This window comes from Astyanax mexicanus, chromosome 7 (genome assembly GCF_023375975.1).
Source record: "Astyanax mexicanus isolate ESR-SI-001 chromosome 7, AstMex3_surface, whole genome shotgun sequence".
Lineage (NCBI taxonomy): Eukaryota > Metazoa > Chordata > Actinopteri > Characiformes > Acestrorhamphidae > Astyanax > Astyanax mexicanus.
Genome location: NC_064414.1, coordinates 7,408,068 through 7,429,405, shown reverse-complemented (window position 1 = coordinate 7,429,405; position 21,338 = coordinate 7,408,068). Strand labels below are relative to the sequence as shown.

At 36.5% G+C, this 21,338-nt stretch overlaps 1 protein-coding gene across 2 annotated transcripts in view; it reads left to right on the top strand.

Annotated features, from left to right (window-relative positions):
• The window catches only part of jag2a (jagged canonical Notch ligand 2a), a 77,443-nt gene extending 74,499 nt beyond the window's left edge, over window positions 1-2,944 (top strand). For both annotated transcript variants that reach the window (XM_049481049.1, XM_049481048.1), the window contains 2 exons: window positions 1,085-1,238; window positions 2,280-2,944. In XM_049481049.1, the coding sequence (XP_049337006.1) occupies window positions 1,085-1,238; window positions 2,280-2,737 (612 nt within the window). In that variant the 3' untranslated portion in view covers window positions 2,738-2,944. The remainder of the gene's footprint in view (window positions 1-1,084; window positions 1,239-2,279) is intronic.
• Window positions 2,945-21,338: the final 18,394 nt, after the last annotated feature.

Sequence of the window (21,338 nt, the reverse complement as noted above, 5' to 3'; positions counted from 1 at the left end):
CGGTGTTCTTGTCAAACCATCGTTCCCTAGTGTATATTTAAGCCTATAATTACTTACACAAGATAGCTAATGCTAACTAGCTCTCTAAACAGAGCTGTAAGTGTGTTCAGCACTGCCTGTGGGCGGTCCCAAGCCAAGGTGGGCGAGGCCATGAATACTAATTCACAAGTTGGCGTGGACACAGTGCTTTTTCTGATCTTTCTTTTCTTAGCTACCTCAGACAGAGGAGGTCGAAGAACAGTTTCATATGCAGCATCATATACAACTCAGAGAGATCCATAGTATTTCACAAAGAACAAGAAAAAAAATCATATTTTACTTTTTAATTTTAAATTTTTATTGTCTTATGTTTTTTTGTTCAGAATAAAGTATGTAAATTGATCATGAAGTGTTACCTAAGGGGTCGGATTGGGAACACTTACTCTATATACAGACTACCAGTCAAAAGTTTTAGAACACACTTATTGTTTAGTAGTCCAGTAGCAGTGCCAGTAGTATGGCCCAGACAAGTTGCTTTTTTATTTTCTCCTCTTATCAATTTCTGAACTTCACCTGTCAGATATCTAATTCTTATATTTATTGCTAAAACTGAGACTTCAGTGTTCAGTGTTAATCTGAGCTAAAGGCTAAAGCTGTTGCCATGTGGGTTAGCCAGACCTGACTCTTCCTGTATCAGTTTTTTTCCAGTTTCCTAGAGTCTTTTGAAGGTGTAGGAAACAGTTTATTTCTGTTGCTACTTACCAGTTGTAAGCTGGTAACCAATTAAGTGTTTGCTAAAAATCACCACTTCTTTTTTTAAACAAGCAATGATTTTTTTTACTTTATTTTTACTATATGATTTTACAATATACTAATATTTTTCTTTTTTTTTACAATAGTTAAAATGTTTTTTTTTTTTTTTATCATTTTTTTCCTTTAGGGAAGTTTACTGCAAATTTTGTACACTGGATTTTGTACTAAACTAAAACTTTTGACCGGTAGTGTACATGCAGTATATTTAGAAATATATTAAGTATATGTGGCTAATCTGACTGTTTGTTATTTTCTGTTTTTTTTTTTTGTTTTGTTTTTTTGTTTTTTCTAGTCGTATGAACAGTCTTCTGCAGTTGAGAACACAGGACAGATACAGGAAGTGGTCGGCTCTATTATTAACGTTCTGTCCAAACGTCACAACAGCACTCTGCTACTGGCCATACGAGAGGTTAAAGTGGAAGCACAGGTCATGCCCACCTCCATAGGTAAGTGACTTTTTGTGCAAGAAAATGATTCAATTATCTGATTTCAGACATGCATTAGATGTTTATATGTGGGCTTGATGACTACACTGTTCCAGCAACAGGGATGCCAGAAAATCTGAAAAAAACACCTCTACAGCTTTTTAAAAATATTTTAAATATAAAAAAAATGTGGCAGCAGGGGTGAAATTTTTATTTAGCAATTGGTGTTAAAAACAAATAATTCATGTATGCCACTTCTATAGAATTGTTTCATAAAATCACACAACACATTTTAATAAACATTTTATCAATTCCTAAGATTCTGAGATGATTTTCCATACAAAACATAGAAAAATACTAATATATTTATTTTATTGTTCGATTATGGCTTACAGTCAATGAAAACCCAAAAATCAGGGTCTTGAGAAAAAGTCCTGCTCTTCAAACCATCACTGATTGGTGGAAACTTCACACTAGAGCTCGAGCAGTTTGACTGTGTGTCTCTCCACTCTTCCTCCAGACTCTGCTCCCTTGATTTACAAATGAAATGTAAAATTGACTGATGATCAGTGATGGTTTGGAGAGACATGTCATCTGCTGGTGTTGATCCACTGTGTTTTATTATCAAGTCTAAAGTCAGTGCAGTTTTGTTTTCCCACAAAATCTTACAGCACTTCATGCTTCCCTCTGCTGACAACTTTTATGGAGATGTGGATTTCATTTTCCAGCAGGACTTGGCACACTGCCCACACTGACAAAGTACCAATTGGTCTTATAGTATTTATAATATAATATTTTAATTTCCTGAGACAGTGATTTTTGAGTTTTTATTGGCTGTAAACCATAATCATCAACAATAAGATAAATAAATGCTTAAAATAGATCACTCTGTGTGTAATACATCTATATAATATTTGAGTTTCACATTCTGAACTGAATTACTGAAATACTTAATAGCTGCACCTATACATTAGTTAACACATTTCTGCTTAAAAAAAAGGCTAAGTTTAATATAACACATGGTAATACTCTCTTTCATCATCCCCTAAATTCTCTTGTCAGGTTACCTGGTTCCGCTGCTGTGTGTTCTGTTCACGTTGCTGTGGATCTCCTGCATGGTGGTCTGCATCTGCTGGTTCCGCAAGCGCAGGAAAGCCAGAGAGAGGACCGGCGCTCCCATAGAGGAGAGCGCCAACAACCAGAGGGGGGCGCTACTGGGCGCTCAGTCGCCCCATAAGGAGAACGTAGACGTTGGGGAAGAAAGCAAAAGCCTGATGTACCCTCTGGACAGGGTGGGAGACGGGGCGGAGAAGGAGAACGAGGACGAGGACGGAGGAGAGAGGGACAGGAAAGGGCTGACGGTGGATAAGTGCCCTTCTCTGAAGTACACTAAAGGGGAAGTAGTGTACACTGTTTGCACTGCGGCACAGAAACAGCCCTCAAGGACACACTACAGCGCTAAGGACAACCGATGTAAGAATGTGAACAATAGTGAACAGGTGAAAGATCACTACGTATGAGCAAAGTGGGAAAGAGCAAACACACGCGCTGGACTTTTTAGATGTCCTCGTTGAAAACGGAGCCGTCCATGATCTTACTTTTTTTATTTCTACAAGTCATTTTTCTTCTGTTTACACTGTTTTTATTTTTATTTTTTTAAAGGAAAAAAAATATGTTTTTTTGTTTTTTTTAAATCTAAGCTGGATGTGTGGCTGAAGACAAATCCACTAAAGGCAGCTTCGATTTTGGATTTTTTATTTTAATGTTTTATTTTTTTTGTCTCAACCTGCCTTAAATTTGTGTGAATCACTGTTCTAGTTTGTGTTTTTTATTTTTTATTTTTTGTTTGTTTAAAAAACACTACTGAGCTTATATAATGGTCAAATCTGTGGAAATTACACTGATCAAGCATAACATTATGACCACCTCCTTGTCTCTACAACACGGATTTTCCTTTTTTTTTAGCTCAACTGATCATAAAGGAACACTTTGTAGTTCTATAATAATGACAGTTTATAGTCCTGCATCTGTTTCTCTGCATACTTTTATTATTATTATTATTATTATTATTATTATTCACAACCACAGATCAGCTATTATTATTTTATTTTAGCTATATTATTATTCTCAGCACTGCATCAGTGATTAGCAGTGATTAGCATGTTGGTGGTGTATGAGGTGTTAGTGTGTGTAGTTCTGGTATAAGTGGATCAGATACAGCCGTGCTGCTGGAGTTCTTAAACACCTCATTGCTCATTTCTCAATAGACCACCAACAGTGTCCTGTAGGTTGAGTCCTGTAGGCATGTGGAGTCATGTGACCACTGATGAAGAACTAGAGAATAATGACCAACATTGTAATCAACAGTGCATCAACAGATTTGATCAACTTCTATCTCTGAGTAATACATAGAGTGGAGGACAGTGTGTGATTCAAACACAGTGTTTAAAAACTCCAGCAGCACTGCTGCACCTGATCCACTCGTACACTCACAGAACAACACACACTAGCCCTGCGTTCACACTGGCAGGCGACAAGGCGCTTGTGTCGCTCCACGTTTGTCTTTTGTGGATGTGTTTAGGATATGTATCGGCGTAGTCAGTTAGCATGCTAGCAAGCTAGCTAGCTTTATATCGAACTATCCAATACTTTTTTCCAAGCTCTATTTTTCTCCAAATTATCCTTGTATTTGTGCAAAAATATTGTGGACCATTTAAAACAGAAAAGAAAGCAAAACTATATGTTTCTATAATTTTCTCACTCATGTTCAAAACCACATTGAAGAGGGGTGATGTCAATCAGTACAAGACGTCTGTGAGCTGATGTATCGGAACCGAGTCGCTGCGCTTTCCTCTGATTACACTGTTATAATGTTAGTCTGATTTCACATGTGTCGGAAGAGGCATGTGCATGTCTTTACCCTCCTGGTGTTGGGCACTACTGATAGGGGGAGTCCTATTGAGTGGATTGGGTAATTGGCCTTGTAAATTTAGGAGAAAATGGGATAAAAATGAGAAATAATATTGATAAAAGTTCACAGAGTAGAAGGCAGGGACATTGGTAACCCCTGTGTCTGTGATTGATTGGAAATTTTTGTTAATCCAATTGGTGTAGAATAGCGTTTGACTGCATCATAATACATTTGTAATACATACATTTGAGAAAATCTTAACTTCATTTTGTCGCTTTTTCATTTTGTCGCTTGATGTTTGTTGCTGCCATATTGCAGCTACCCATAGGAAATAAATTGTGAACTTCCAGTGTGAACCACCCAATTAAAGGCAGAGATAAAAGCTCTAAATCTGTTGCTACACCTCTATCAGTGGCCACAAAACAGGAAAATCTGTCCACAGGATGCTGTTGGTTGACTATTCTCAGTCTAGCAGTGAAAAATGAGCAATTAGGTGTTTAAAAACTCAAGCATCACTGCTGTATCTAATCTACTCATACCATTACAACACACACTAACACCTCATACACCACCACCATGCTAATCAGTGCTAATCAGTGCTAATCACTCACTGCAGTGCTGAGAATTTTAATGACCCACCACTCAAATAATAATAATAATATTATAATAGCTGCTTAGTGGTGGTTTTCTCTCCTGTGGGCTCCTGACCAATTGAAGAACAGGCTGAAAGGATGATTATAATAAAGTATACAGATACAGAAACCTATACAGAACTACAGTCTGTAATTATTACAGAACTACAAAGTACTTCTACTGTATATGAAACTAATAGAAACTATGAGATGGTCGTAATGTTTTGCCTCATGTATCTTCAACATCTTAAGGCTTAGCTGAACAACAACTGTTTTATAAAGATTTTCTTTTTTTTTTCAGTTTTTAAACAACATTCACCTTGAATGATTTGTGTTGGTGGTTTAGTTTTGGGTCAGTTTCTAAATGTTTTATGACAGTAGAGCTTTTCTCTTAGACGTCCTGACGGTTTTCAGACATTTAAGGTGGACCTAGAGTCTATCTCTGCAGAGAAATACTATGTAAGAAAAAGAAAAATGTAAATATGTAAATAGAAGAAAAAGTTATAGCTGTGTATATTTGAGTTTAGTAACTTAAAAGACTGTTTTTTTTAAATATTAATATTTCTATGATTAATATGTCTGTTATGATTTTTATTTGTATGTTTCTGTTCAATTTGTTTTTCTCTTTTTATAATGCCATTCCTTTTTATTTATGTTGGTCAAAAGCATTTCAGCGTTTTTTGTTTTTTTTAATGTGTATATTTACGTTTTGTAGTAAATAGGGCTGAATCCGGCTTCACGCTGTTCACATCAGAGCACACTCAGAGCACGCTCATGCTCAATATCGTTATCACTATCACTATCATGGTCGTTATGTGTAGATATGTTTGTTTTGCTGAGGTTTATGCAGGTTCAACACAACATGCTGATTAGAGAAGATGCTTTACTTTGTTTAAGTGGGACGTTTTCATTCTTTATATCCAGATTCAGGAGGAATTTGGCCGTAACTGATTTAACTGGTTTTATGATGGGATTGGTTGAAATATTCCTGTTTTTTTTACACAGAATTTTTCCTGAAAGGATTGTAAAGTTGCTGTTTACATCCCTCAAAATATACAAAAAATATATACATTTTGGTGACAATAAAAGAATCCCAGGATGTTTATCATAACTGTAGTAAGGGTCCCACTTTATAATAAGTGTCCCTAAGTACTATGTAGTTACATGGTAACAATCCATGTAACTACAGTGTAACTACTGATTACACATGTGTAACAACAACGTTTGTGTACTCAATCAGCCCTAATTACATACTAGACAATAGCTGTTGGATAAGTTTACACTCAACTTATCACACACACATATATTACAAATATATGTAAGTACACACATTGTTACACATGTGTAAGAAACTCTTGCTCTATTACTTGTGTAAGTACACTCACCCTGGTACACATGTGTACTTACACAAGTCAAAATTAACCTTAATACACATGTGTAATTACATAACCTGTACCTCTGTAGTTAATCTGTAACAATGTGTACTTCATTAGTAGTTACACTGTAGTTACATGGATTATTACCATGTAACTACATAGTACTTAGGGACACTTATTATAAAGTGGGACCGTAGTAAGAATTGAAGTTTACATTTGGTTTGATTGATTCTGATGCTTTAATGCTTTTAAAAAACCCTGTGGAGATTCCAGAAGAAGAAGAATGTCTCGCTCATTTTTTCTTCTTCTCTGTTTTGTTTATGAAGGGAACAATTCTTTTTGTCTTTTTCGGGCGATTTTGTGTTTCACCATGCCACAACAGGAATAAAAGAGATTTAAGTGGATTGTCACAAATGTGGCAATAAATAAAACCAATTGTCTCTCTGGATAAAATCGTTTCTGTGTTGTTTCTAGGTTGTTTATTAAAGTGTTTTTTTTTAAATGTAACAGAATTGTAAAAGTTACCAGGATTGATAAGTTCACAGTTTAGTTTGTTATCTCCACCAAGCCACAAATGGGACTCATCACTGATGATGACCTGCTTGTGTCAGACTGTCAAGAAGTGACTCAGTCTTCAGTGTCAGTGACATGGTGTACTAGGACAGTCAATGTTATGGTCTGTGTACATGTACTACTGCGTCCTAGAGCCGTCTGCCAATGGTGTTGGCACTAACATGATAATTCATTTAAACATTCACCTTTGCTTGATGAATGTTTAAATCGTGGCTGTTGTTTGACTCCATGTACACTGAAAAAAAATGATGCGTAAAATTTTAAGTAAAAAATTTGAAGCTTCGCAACTTTCTGCATTTGCTTTTTAATTAAATTTAATTTCAGATAAATTTAAGTAACTTCAACTCAGTTTCAAGACTTAAATATTACATAGTGAACATAAGTGAACTGAACTTCATTCAATCCTTTCTTTTAGTAACCTTTACTTCACTTATTTGTCTTTTACGTCACTTATTTAATTTATACAATATTACTCAAATAATTTATGATACATAATATATTATAATTCCGGAAATTTAAAACACACATATTACACTGCCTCAACACACGAATGGCATGTAATAATTTGTTTTAGTATACCAAAAAGAATGTATTACATGCCATCCATGTGTTGAGACAGTAAAACTTGGCCTGTTTACAAAATAAATCTTTGAGATTATGTAAATATTTGAATGTAAGTTTTGACTAAAAATATATATAATAATATTGTATTAATTAAGTAATTGTATTTAGGTAATATTGTATGCAGAAATGAAGTAAAGTTTACTAAAAGAAAGGATTGACTGAAGTGCAGTTCACTTATTTTCTCTTTGTAACATTTAAGACTAAAAACTGAGTTGAAGTTACTTCAATTTATCTGAAATAAATTTACTTAAAAAAGCAAATGCAGAAAGTTGCGAAACGTTTTTTAAGTAAATTTTACGCATCATTTTTTTCAGTGTATGTTTTACAGTCCGTCAGTTCAAAGCGTTCAAAACACTATTTTTACATCATTAACAAGATCAAAGTAGCTCCACACTTTATTGGTAGAATTCTGTGTTCCCTGACATCTAACCCGAGTTGAAGGACAGGCTTCAGTGATTGATGTGAGAGAACGAGTGTCCCTGCAGTCAGTGAGAGTAATGGTGTGTATCATCTTCAGATTGAAGATTAACCTGACCAATAGAAACTGTGTGTCTTCAGAGGGTCTGTTTACCCAGACAGATCTTCCAGGAAGGAGACGCATCCCCCCAGTTACAGCTCTGCCTCAGTGCCTTCTCTTCTCAGACATTAACCAAATCAACCTAGACTGACACTAAACCTGGCAACCCAATGTCTCTGCTGGTATTTTAATAGGAGACATACAGTCCCTGAATACACTGTAACACATTTTCTTAAAATCGTAAAATCACAATATCACAACTTCACAGCTGTGATTGCCAGTAATTTACTGTAGTTTTACAAGAATTTGCTGTGATTTTAATAAACATAGAATATAGAGTATAAATCACTCATATTTTTAGTTTTATAGGGGTTCTATTGTGAGTGAATTAAACAATAATTATTGTAAAATTCATGACAGTATTTTAATGTAATTACTCTAAAATCCACCTGTGTTTTTACTTTTTTACAGTTTTTACAGTTCATTCCTGAAAAGTTCAACTGTATTTTTACTTGCCTCAACTTAATTAAACAGTTAATTACTGTAATTTTTTTCCCATATTTCTTATAAGGTTACTGTAGTTTTAGTTAAACATCTAATCACTGTAAAATTCACCTGTATTCTTACTGCTTTGCTTTAATTAAACAGTTAATTACTGTAAAATTCACTTGTATTTTTACTGCTTTGATTTAATTAACATCTAATTAATGTAAAAGTCAACCATATTGTCATAGGGTTACTGTGGTTTTAATTAAACATCTAATCACGGAAAAATCCACCTGTATTTTAACATGCCTTGATTTAATTAAACTCTTAGAAATGTGATGTCTGTGAAAGAGGGAAAAAACAGACAGATGCAGTGCGTGTAAGAGTCATGTTTATACTCATATAGAGTGACTCATATAGAGTCAAAAACCATGCAATTAAATCTATTAGGGATTTCTGACCACCTCCACACTGTGTGATGATGCAGGTCTGCAGTCACCTCATCGTTAATTGGCAGCTACAAGTTGCTGCTGCTAAAAACCACTATAGCAGCTTTACTATGGAGACGAAATGAATCTGTTCATTCATTTTATCCTGATCCTGGAAAGGCTTCCCACCGAAAGAACCACCCGCTGAATTGTCAACACGTCAACGTCAGACGCATGTCCTTCTAAAACCAATCAGCGTCAAGTTAAGGAAAATGCATCGACACGTAAGTGATGATGAAAGGATGTAGGAGTATCACACAAAGGTCTTTGGTGCGCTCCCTAAACTGCAGTGTGAAAACAAAAATAAATGGACCAAATATATACAATGTAGCAACACATGATCCTTGGTTCGGACCACGGTCCGGACTTTCAGGTGTGAAAGCACCCTTACACCCTGTCAATAGTCTTTTTTTACGCCTTGCACCCATGCTATTGAAATAGCACCGGAGTTTAGGAATAAAGTAGGAAGTAAGGTGTGTTCAGGTAAATATCTGGTGTGTTTCTATATTGGAGGCAGGAGATACAGGTGTGCCACTGACTGAATACTTGAATTACTTGACTATTGTAAGTCGCTTTGGACAAAAGCGTCTGCCAAATATAAATGTAATGTAATGTAATGTAATGTAATGTAATGAATAAAACCTTGACAACAGTGAACAGTCAGCCGTCCAAACCTAGAGTGCAAACCTGACTTTTACATCAACAATAAACAGAATAAAGAATAAAATATCATTGCTGTTCCCTTAAATGTGCTGCTGGTGTACCTTCACAGCGTGAACGTGCAGGTCAGTATCCACTGCTGAGATGCACAAAGTTCCGCACTGTTAAGATATCAACATGCCAATATCAGAGCTCACCTGCCTCTTAAAGGGAATGACAACTGACACACTGATTAGTTTATTTTACATTACACCTGAAACAAACCCACGCTTAATTAAGAGAATTAGTTCATGTCCTTTACGCATTTCGAGCCACGCAAGCCATATTTTTTTGTGTCTTCACAATATGACGCCCTAAATCAAGCTGCGATATGTGCAATAATGCAATAATCGCTAAAATAGGGCTTTAAGTGTTGATTTTGGTTCTGATGGCAGATTTGGATTTTTTATTTTTTTTTGCCCGCCACCACCCCCCCTCATTGGAGGTCTAATACTTTCTTTAATTTCATTTTTTAAGGGAGGACATATAAAAAAAAAAAAAAATCAAGACAGAGAAAGTGATAGAGAAAAAGGAAAGGGAAAAAATAAATAAATATATAATATATAATTAATAATTTTATCATTTTAAAATAATATAATAATAATAGTTTGGGGTTATGTCTTTTTAATTACTATGCTCAAGTTTAAGCTAAATAGCTGTGGCATCAGTTCCCTTATACCACTGCAGATTTCATAATGGGGCTCCAAATAATACTGAACTGCTGCTGACTGTGTTCAGTGTGCGAAACTATTTTTTCTCATTTGGATTTAAACAATCTGAAGAATTTAGAGAATATGGTTTTGGTGCCAGCACACAACTTTACCAAAGCAGCCACCTGTCAGTTCAGCCTCCTGCACCTAAATCCAGATGTGTCCGACCTTCCTCCCTTCCTTTTTCTCTCTATACTCTAACCCTAGCTGTTCTCCAGTCTCCTGATGAAGAAGGAGGGGGAATGTGAGAGCTTGTGAGAACGTTTTGAAGCTGCTGATTTAAGGCCATAATGACAGACCGGTGAATTATGTGCAAACCCCGCGTCTGCTGTTGCTGGATCTGACTAGATTTCCTGTTATCTCTTGACGCAAACATGAATCAGCCTTTTTTTTTCCCCCACCCGCAACACTGGAGCTTCTCACCACCTCAATACCTTAATTGTTAAGGGAACCAGCTGTTGAGAGCTGCATCTGCAGGATTAGGCGAGGGTGCTGCTGCTGCTGAAGCATTCCCAGAAAACATTCAGCCCTGTCTGTACTGAGACTTGCTTTGGATAATGCTGGCAGAACCGAAGAGCAGCTGCCCATTAAAGCTTCCCAGCCCCTCCTCCTGTCGTCCATTCATTCTGCTCAGTTCATTTTATTGCAGTACTCTTAGGGCCCAGAGTCATGCCGGGTGACGCTAAATTTGAACGCTACATAACTTTGAGGGTAGTTGAGCGCTTTGCTCAAGGGCTCAACATAGGCGTGGGTATCAAACCCACAGCACTGTCAGATAGATAGATAGATAGATAGATAGATAGATAGATAGATAGATAGATAGATAGATAGATAGATAGATAGATAGATAGATAGATAGATAGATAGATAGATAGATAGATAGATAGATAGATAGATAGATTTAGGAAATTTAGGAAGTAAGTACCCCAGAAGTAGCCCAGTTTTTGTGGAGTTTAGTCTTTGCTAATGGCATGATAGCAATGTTGGATGAGTAAGGTTGCCGTCTATGTCTGACAAAAAAACTGGACAATGTCATACTAATGACTGACGAGCCTTTTTACCCAATGTTCCCCAACATACATCTCGATAAGATGATAATAGAATCAGGAAAAGCTTGGTAAAGCAGGTTTTTGTACATACATATAGCACAGAATGTTTTAAGGGTTTTGCCACCCATATCAACGGTTGTATTGTTCCTCGAGTATCACTATAGCAGAGCCACAGATGAGATGCTCTGCTCCTAAAGTTCAGGATCTCTGGATCACCGTTTTAATTCATTCAATCCACACTGTACAGCTGTAAATACAACTAAAGTATTTAAACCCCTAAACTGTTTCACATTTTTACAACACAAAGTAGTTCATCATTTGGATGTGGAGTAAAAATGATACATGGTTTACACATTTTTAAATCTGAAAAAAGTGTGAGGGGTTAGGATATTAAAAAGGGTTAGGTATTAAAAAAAACATATCCCAAGCTTTGAGCATCCCAAAAAGCTGTTCAATCCATCATCTAAAACTGCAAACCTACCAAGACATTGCCATCCACCCAAACTGATTAGAGAAGCAGCCAAAAGGTCAATGGTCACTCTGGAGGAGCTGCAGAAATCCACAGCTCAGATGGACAGAGAATCTGTCCACAGGACAACTATAAGTCATGCACTCCACAAATCTAGCTTTTATGGATAAATGGCAAAAAGAAAACTGAAAGAAAATTGTTGAAAGAAAGACATAAAAAGTGCCATGTGCCATAAGTCATGTAGGGGATAAGTAACACTGGCAAAGTAACTCGGTTCATTATCCTCAACACACCATCACCACTGTAAAACACGGTGGTGGCAGCATCATGCTGTGGGGATGCTTTTCTTTTTCTTGAGCAGGGAAAAGAAAGCTGGTCAGAGTTGATGGGAAGATAAATGAAGCTACATACAGGACAATAGTGGAAGTAAACCTGTTGGAAGCTGCAAAAGACTTGAGACTGGGAAGGAGATTCACCTTCCAACAAGACAATGACCCTAAACATAAGAGCCAAAGCTACAATGGAATGGTTTAGATCAAAGAAACTTGATTAAATTTGATTTATTGGATACCTACCATTGAGGTAACTGACCCAAAAATGACTTGACTGATCCGTGTACCCAGAATCTCACGCTATCTGGGTAATCAGCTTCTATTGATGCTAATAAAGTAACGGAACAGCCCTCAGGATGGCATCGGGGATCCCCCTCCAAGGCGAAGTGGTCGAGGGCTTGTTAAAACCGGCAATGAAATGGACGCCTACAGTTACAGCAATCAAGGCAAGACGACATGAAAGCACGAATGAGGAAATATGGAGCCTCTGTTTTATGTTCACCATGGTGGAAAGACGAGAAATAATTGTCAACGAGTTAAAACAGCACTTTTACCAGGTGGCCTAAAGTAAAGTTCTAAACTAAAAGTTTGGGATGAAATGGTTCACCCAGAATTGCATCAATATTCACGCTCCCTTGGGCTCCGTGATCTCGGACAAGTCAGGGCCAACGAAGGAATTTCATTTCAAATCTCATGAGCCTCAACACACATCAATTTAGCAGCGTTTCTCTGAATCAGACGCGTCATCTCTGCCCTGGTGCTGAACGTATAATCAGGGGGTTTAACTGTGGAACTGAGGAACAGCCCTAATAATTTTAATGGAGGGTAAAATACAGAGGAGATTTCAGCTAGTAATTCATACTGGACAGAGTAATAGAAACTTGCTTTAGCCATGTCATTTAACTGTAATGGCTTAACGACAGCCTGTCACTGGTGAAAATAAAGGAGAACAAATGCACAGTTCACAATCAGAGTTGAAACAGGCAGGATTGATTCTAGAGTCAGAGATTTAGCACATAAAAAACACGACTCCACCGATCACCCTTAAAAATAAACTAAATAAATTAAAAGTAAATGTATGGTTTGGTTACCTAGTTTTCATATGGGATGCATCCAATGGAACTGACACTTTCACACATGTGGACACACATTTAAAGGCTTTTAATTTAAAATGCTATAGGTCTCTCTAAGTTGTGTATGCATGCTGCAAATGAAACTGTTTCTCAGCGTCCCAGTAGCTAATAAAAGAAAATCCTCAGAAATACAAGTTGATCAGAGAGACATGAGGTGTCTACATCAACCAGTGAGTTCATGGCCTCGCCCACCTCGGCTCAGGACTGCCAACCTATGCTGGAGTAGAGCCAAGCTTTCTCGTTAGCTAAGGAGGAGCTAAAAGCTCTGTTTACAGCTTCTGCTAGTTAATGTTAGCTATCCTGTGTAAGTAACTGTAGGTTTAAATCGGATCTCCGGTTGATTCCTACACAGGAAATTTGGCAGTGTTAAATCAACACTGTTAGTGTTAAATCAACACTTATTAGTGTTGATTTAACACTAACAGTGTTGATTTAACACTGCCAAATTTCATGTGTAGTTTTACCGAGACCTTAAATAAGCACTAGGGAAGCACGGTTTGACAAGGCAGCACAACTCGACAGAACACCGGTCAAAGCGGGCACCGTTTGCCTCGGATTTTGTGATATTTTATAACAGAGTCTAACTTTAAGTAAAGTTAAGTGAACTTATAGCACTCAGTACTATAGCTTTATAACTAAGGTAAAAATTGTAAAAATTTTGTCCTTTGAGTTTTAGAGCTGTACAATTTGACTGTGGTTTGGGAGGTGATTGGGGGGAGGGGGGATAGGCAGGTAGGCAGTCTCGGCTGTAGTGCTGTTAGCCAATAAGTGGCGATATGTTTGCATGTATGAATATTTATGAGCAAGAGATAAAACCTACTGTCATCATCTAAAGCAGGGCTAAATAGAAACACCAGAGCACTTTTTAATTAATTAATTTTTTTTTGCAAAAAAATGGCTCACGTGGCAATTAATTCATATTAGAGAGAGACCACAACTAGACATTTTAAAATGAATTTAAAAACGATGGAATGAGATGGAATGTTAACAGGAAGAAGATTCTCCACAATAAAGGAGCTATATAATACACAAATAGCTTATGGTGCTTTCTTTCAATGGCTTTATGTATTCTTGTTTCTTGATTTTTGATATTCATGTTCTAAACCTAAGGCCTAGATCTAACATTCATGGCACTTTCTACAAGTAAGGGAAGTTTAGAACTACTCAAAATTGTCTACTATTATTTGTCGCCTAAGGTGGTCCCATTATGACTGCTTCTGTTTTTACAAATGCTGTGTACTTTACTCAATGTTTATAGAAAACAGTGAGTCATACCGTGTCTGAAAACACTTAAGCAAACCTATTAGACATTACTGAACACCTCCACACTGTTTTTCAGAGAGTGTCTGGTAATTTAGATAAGTAGTTAGCACCAGGCTAATTGGTGTAAAATGCTTCCAGTGCATATGAGCTACTTAAGCATCATAATTCCAACACAGAAAAACTAAAAAAACAAACAAAATTCAGATCCCAAAACCTGTAGGGGAAAGTGGGGTGATTTGTGCCAGTGGGGAAGTTGTGCCACCCCCTGTTTCTAGGGAACCACAGAAGAAAGTTCACATGATCACAAATTTTTGAAAAGTCAGCAATTTTCCTCATCCTGCAAAGAATAAAGAATAGGGCCTTATTGCAAGAGGTAAGCACATTTAGGTTCAAAAAACATTAATTAAAAAAAGTAATAGGGAGCATTATTAATAATAATTATTTCCCCAGGAACTGCTCATTATCAGTTACCACAATGCAGATAGTTCACAGAGAAGCAAAATATGGTTGGACAATAAAACTGGTCTTAGAGCGCAATAATTTATTGTGGTGACGGACAGTTCTGGTGGAAACAGGAGAGTTGAGGTGCACACTGAATTCTGCCGTGATTTGATCAGCCGTGGTTTTATGTTTTTTGGATACAATCCGGGTTAGCACCCGAACATCCCTTTCAGACAGCTTCCTCTTGCGTCCACAGTTAATCCTGTTGGATGTGGTTGGTCCTTCTTGGTGGTGACATGCTGACATTACCCTGGATACCATGGCTCTTGATGCATCACAAAGACTTGCTGTCTTGGTCACAGATGCGCCAGCTAGATGTGCACCAACAATTTGTCCTCTTTTGAACTCTAGATGGTATGTCACCCATAATGTTGTGTGCATTGCAATATTTTGAGCAGAACTGTGCTCTTACCCTGCTAATTGAACCTTCACACTCTGCTCTTACTGATGCAATGTGCAACTAATGAAGATTGGCCACCAGGCTGCTCCAATTTAGCCATGAAACCTCCCACACTAAAATTACTGGTGTTTCGGTTTCCCCTGTATTTAAAGCGTATTGCTTCAACTTATGCAAATGTGAATGTAAACTGCTAATAAACCTTTAATCTTTGCTAGGATGTGATTGGTTTGCTAGGCCTTGTTTTAGAAAATTAACCTTTGGTGTGCTCATGTGTTTGACCTTTTCGCATTGGGGGCAAGTTGTGCCACAAGACCAAGCTGCATTTCTTAAATACTATATTTCAGATCCAAAGTGACTGTTTCCAGGGATGCACCACATCCTGAAATATATGTACATTTATTAGTTGGAAGCATTACTGTCATGGTCTTGCTTTAAAGTCACTTTAAGTAAAAACTGGCACAAATCACCCCTATTGGCTGATGAAGCAATCTTGACGTAAGAGTAGAAGCAGTATAATTTATTTTCCAAATTATCACAGCAGCTACATTTTGTCCCGCTGAATTCATGCCTTCTGGTTAACGCTAGATTAATTGCCTTTAAATTACCCAAAGCAAACAAACAATATACTCAGTAATGTAATGTGTACACAGATCTGTCAAAACAGAAGCCGTCAGTGTCCAAATGCTCGGCCACTTCAGAGAAGCTTCGCGGGGAAAGCGTAACCGCATTGTTTTCCTCAACGAATCATTAAATTCCAGCTTTGTCCGGATCAACGAAAGCTGCAGCATGAGTGGGCAAGTTCAGATCCGCCCTGATACCCGGCAACGGCCCAGGAGCATCACAACTCCTGCAAACACACTGGATCCACCAGACTGAGTTCGGTCTCGTGTTCTGTCAACCAACACAGCCTCAACCCGTACACTCTAAACTATGAACCATATTAACCAGTCAAATCTAATGTTTTTTAAATATATTTTAAAATCCTGATATCATATGTGACATTATCAAAACAGTATTTATATTGCATCACATTCCTACATGTATACTAAACATGCTGAGAGTTAGATTGTAATACAGTGCCCAAACTTCCATTATAGTACAGATTCTACTCTTCTAATTGAGTTAGATTGTGATATAGGACTCATACTTCCATTATAATATAGTTTCTGCTCTTCTAATTGAGTTAGATTTGAATATAGGATTCATACTTCCATTATAATATAGTTTCTGCTCTTCTAATTGAATTATATTGTGTTGTATGTCCCATACATCCATTATAATATAGTTTCTGCTCTTCTAATTGAGTAAGATTGTGATATAGGACTCATACTTCCATTACAATACAGTCTTCTCTTCTAATTGAGTTAGGTTGTGATATAGGAGTCATACTTCCATTATAATACAGTTTCTGCTCTTCTAATTGAGTTAGATTGTGATATTGGACTCATACCTCCATTATAATATAGTTTCTGCTCTTCTAATTGAGTTAGATTGAAATATAGGACTCATACTTCCATTATAATACAGTGTCTGCTCTTCTAATTGGGTTAGATTGTGTTGTATGTCCCATACATCCATTATAATACACTTTCTGCTCTTCTAATTGAGTTAGATTGTGATATAGTACTTATACTTCCACTATAATACACTTTCTTGTCTTCTAATTGAGTTAGATTGTGATATAGGACTCATACTTCCATTATAAAACAGTTTCTGCCCTTCTGATTGGGTTATACTGTGATATAGTACTCATACTTTCACTATAATACACTTTTTTGTCTTTTAATTGAGTTAGATTGTGATTTAGGACTCATACTTCCATTATAATTTAGTTTCTGCTCTTCTAATTGAGTTAGATTGTGATATAGGACTCATACTTCCATTATAATATAGTTTCTGCTCTTCTAATTTAATTAGATTGTGATATAGGACTCATACTTTCATTATAATACAGTTTTTGTTCTTCTAATTGAGTTAGATTGTGATATAGGACTCACATTTCCATTATAATATAGTTTCTGCTCTTCTAATTGAGTAAGATTGTGATATAGGACACATACTTGTATTATAATACACTTTCTGCTGTTCATATTGAGTTAGATTGGGATATAGGACTTATACTTCCATTATAATACACTTTCTGATCTTCTAATTGAGTTAGATTGTGATATAAGACTCATACTTCCATTATAATACAGTTTCTGCTCTTCTAAATGGGATAGATTGTGATATAGGACTCATACTTCCATTATAATACAGTTTCTGCTCTTCTAATTGAGTTAGATTGTGATATAGGACTCATACTTCCATTATAATATAGTTTCTGCTCTTCTAATTGAGTAAGATTGTGATATAGGACACATACTTATATTATAATACACTTTCTGCTGTTCATATTGAGTTAGATTGGGATATAGGACTCATACTTCCATTATAATACAGTTTCTGCTCTTCTAAATGGGATAGATTGTGATATAAGACTCATATTTCCATTATAATATAATGTCTGCTTTTCTAATTGAGTTAGATTGTGATATAGGACTCATACTTCCATTATAATACAGTTTCTGCTCTTCTAAATGGGATAGATTGTGATATAAGACTCATACTTCCATTATAATACAGTTTCTGCTCTTCTAAATGGGATAGATTGTGATATAGGACTCATACTTCCATTATAATACAGTTTCTGCTCTTCTAATTGAGTTAGATTGTGATATAGGACTCATACTTCCATTATAATATAGTTTCTGCTCTTCTAATTGAGTAAGATTGTGATATAGGACACATACTTATATTATAATACACTTTCTGCTGTTCATATTGAGTTAGATTGGGATATAGGACTCATACTTCCATTATAATACAGTTTCTGCTCTTCTAAATGGGATAGATTGTGATATAAGACTCATATTTCCATTATAATATAATGTCTGCTTTTCTAATTGAGTTAGATTGTGATATAGGACTCATACTTCCATTATAATACAGTTTCTGCTGTTCATATTGAGTTAGATTGTGATATAGGACTCATACTTTCATTATAATACAGTTTCTGCTCTCTTAATTGAGCTAGATTGTAATATAGGACTCATACTTCCATTATAATACAGTTTCTGCTCTTCTAATTGAGTTAGATTGTGATATAGGACTCATACTTCCATTATAATACAGTTTCCGCTCTGCTAATTGAGTTCAATTGTTTTACATATACATACTTTCACAATTGTATAGTTTCTGCTCTCCTAATTGAGTTAGCTTGTAATGCAGTACAGATATTGTTCATAGAGTTTATGGTTAGAACGTGAGTATAGTACTTATACTTTCACTAAAATACAGTTTATGGTCTCTTAATTTGAGATAAAAAGTAATATAGTTCTTATACCTTCACCATAGTACAGTTTGTGGTCTTTTAATTTGTGTTAAATTGTGATACAGCACTTATATATATCTATAGCACAATTTCTGCTATTTTAATTAAGTTGGCTTGTGGTACAGGACCCATACATTAACTCTAGTAAAGTTTTTGCTCCTTTAATTAAGTTAGATTGTGATACATTACTCATACTTTTACTATGGTAGAGTTTACACAGCTATAATTAAGTATTTTTGTTGTAAAGTACTACTTATTTTCATTACAGAATGAATTTCACGGTAGTAGAGTTTCTACTATTTTAATTAATAAAAATTGTGATGTAGTATTCGTGTGCTCACTATAATATGTTTTTTTTTTGTTAATAGGATCAGGCTAATACAGTACATATTACATTTTTATATACTATAGCACATTTTCTGCTCTTTTTGAGTTAGATTTTGATGCAGTATTTGTATTTAATTTATCTTTTTTTATTTTACTATATAATCTATATTTGAAAATCTTACAGATTGACTGCATCCTGTGTGCAGGAGAGTGTCAGTGTGTATAATGTGATACCCATGGTGTCACATGATTTCCTTGAGAACACACACACACACACACACACACACACACACATACACATATGCACACACTAGCAGTACCCGTATTAAGACTACATTCTACATTTCAAGAGACCCATTCAAGCACAAGCACCCATTCAGTACTCTTTGATGTCCGTGAAAAGGCACACACACACACGCACACACACACACACACACACACACACACACACACACAGGTTACTGTTCTGCTGATGTTTCCGCCTGAATAAGATTGAAATCTCATGGCCTCAATTACCACACATCCTACACTCTCATTTACTCTTATTCTTGAAAGGAGAATCCGATTTTCTCCAAAGAGAAACCTAAGACAGAGACACCATGATCACCCCCCCCCCCCACACACACACACACACACTGTATGTGGAATGTGTGGGTACCCTGCTCAAAATGTTTTGTTACTGTAAATGATATTACATGTTTATTTCCATCCTTTACAATCCAACTTGTAAATTGAGTGCACTGCTTGATCAGAACTTACCATCATATTTATCACTCACAGACATCTCATTCTGCAAAAAACTCATTTAAGGGTGGGGGGTACTAAGCCACACTGGGAGTAACTGGTAGCCTAAAAAAGTCACCACCCAACACGCAGATTTGTTTTCTAGAGTGGTTCGCTGTGGTGAGAACGTGATCTGCTCCCGATCCGACACAGACATCAAATATACTTCTTTTTAATCGAGCTAAACTGCTGATAAGGTGCAGTTTTATCAATCAATCTATCAACCTTTATTTTCACTCGGGACTAGGTTTTTCCCTGTGTGAAACCAAACCAAACAGAGGGAGAAAAGCTCCAAATTAACAAACTCATCGACTGTTTTTGTTAAGGGCCAGAAGAAAAAATATATTTAAAGTCACAGGCCACACTCTGTAATAAAACAAATAATGAAATATACCACTTTAAATAATACATTTTCTTGATTATTTTCATTTACACAACATTTTACTTGTCTTAATATCTTTATCTATCTGAGAGTGTTGTGTAAACTTTTTTTGTGTAAAGATTTTTCAAATTATGTTTCATGTCAGATGTTTCATTTCATGATGTCTCTTAATATTAAACTCCTTAATTACAGCAACTTTTAGACTCTTTTGCCCTTTTTCTGCGCTACAACTGAACACTCTCGCTGCTTTAAGACTCTTTGGCCTGTTTTTCTGCGCTACAACTGAACACTCTCGCTGCTTTAAGACTCTTTGGCCTGTTTTTCTGCTCTACAACTGAACACTCTCTCCGCTTTTAGACTCTTTGGCCTGTTTTTCTGTGCTACAACTGAACACTCTCGCCACTTTTAGACTCTTTTGCCCGTTTCTGACACCTAGCGTTCAAACTTTGAATCTCACATTATAAAAACCTTCTTAAGAGCGGGCAAACTTTCATTCTATTTCTAAAATACCTTGCGGGCTGCTTCAGTAAAGGAAATGGGCCAAAAATGGCCCGCGGGCCGTAGTTTGGACACCCCTGCCTTATAGTATTTGTCTGTAGTAACCAATTGGGACACAGCCACTGTATATCAGAAGCTGTTGTTTCTGTTCGGATAGAGTGTGAGAGACTGTGCTCTGTTTACGGGTTCGGTGGGCAGTAACTGGTGTTTCTGTGAGCTGAGAGACGAGGAATAACTGACCATTAGAGGAACACAGGCGGCGTCAGCACAGCTTAGCTCACTGATCAATGAATTACTGTTTACTGCAGCATGTGGAGCATGCCATCTGCACGTAACACTACTGAACAGCTTCAATTAACTGTCTGTGTGTGTGTGTGTGTGTGTGTTTAAGTGTGTGTGTGTGTGTTTAAGTGTGTGTGTGTGTGTTTAAGAGTGTGGGTGTGTTTGTGTGTGTGTGTGTAAGTGTCCAGGTCAGGCCAGTTGTCATTACTCTGACAACTGTCCACAACTCGGACGGCAGCTGTTACTGCACAGCTATCAATGAGGCATTACACTACTGCATAAACAAACCATGTGCGAGTTTGTGTGTGTGTGT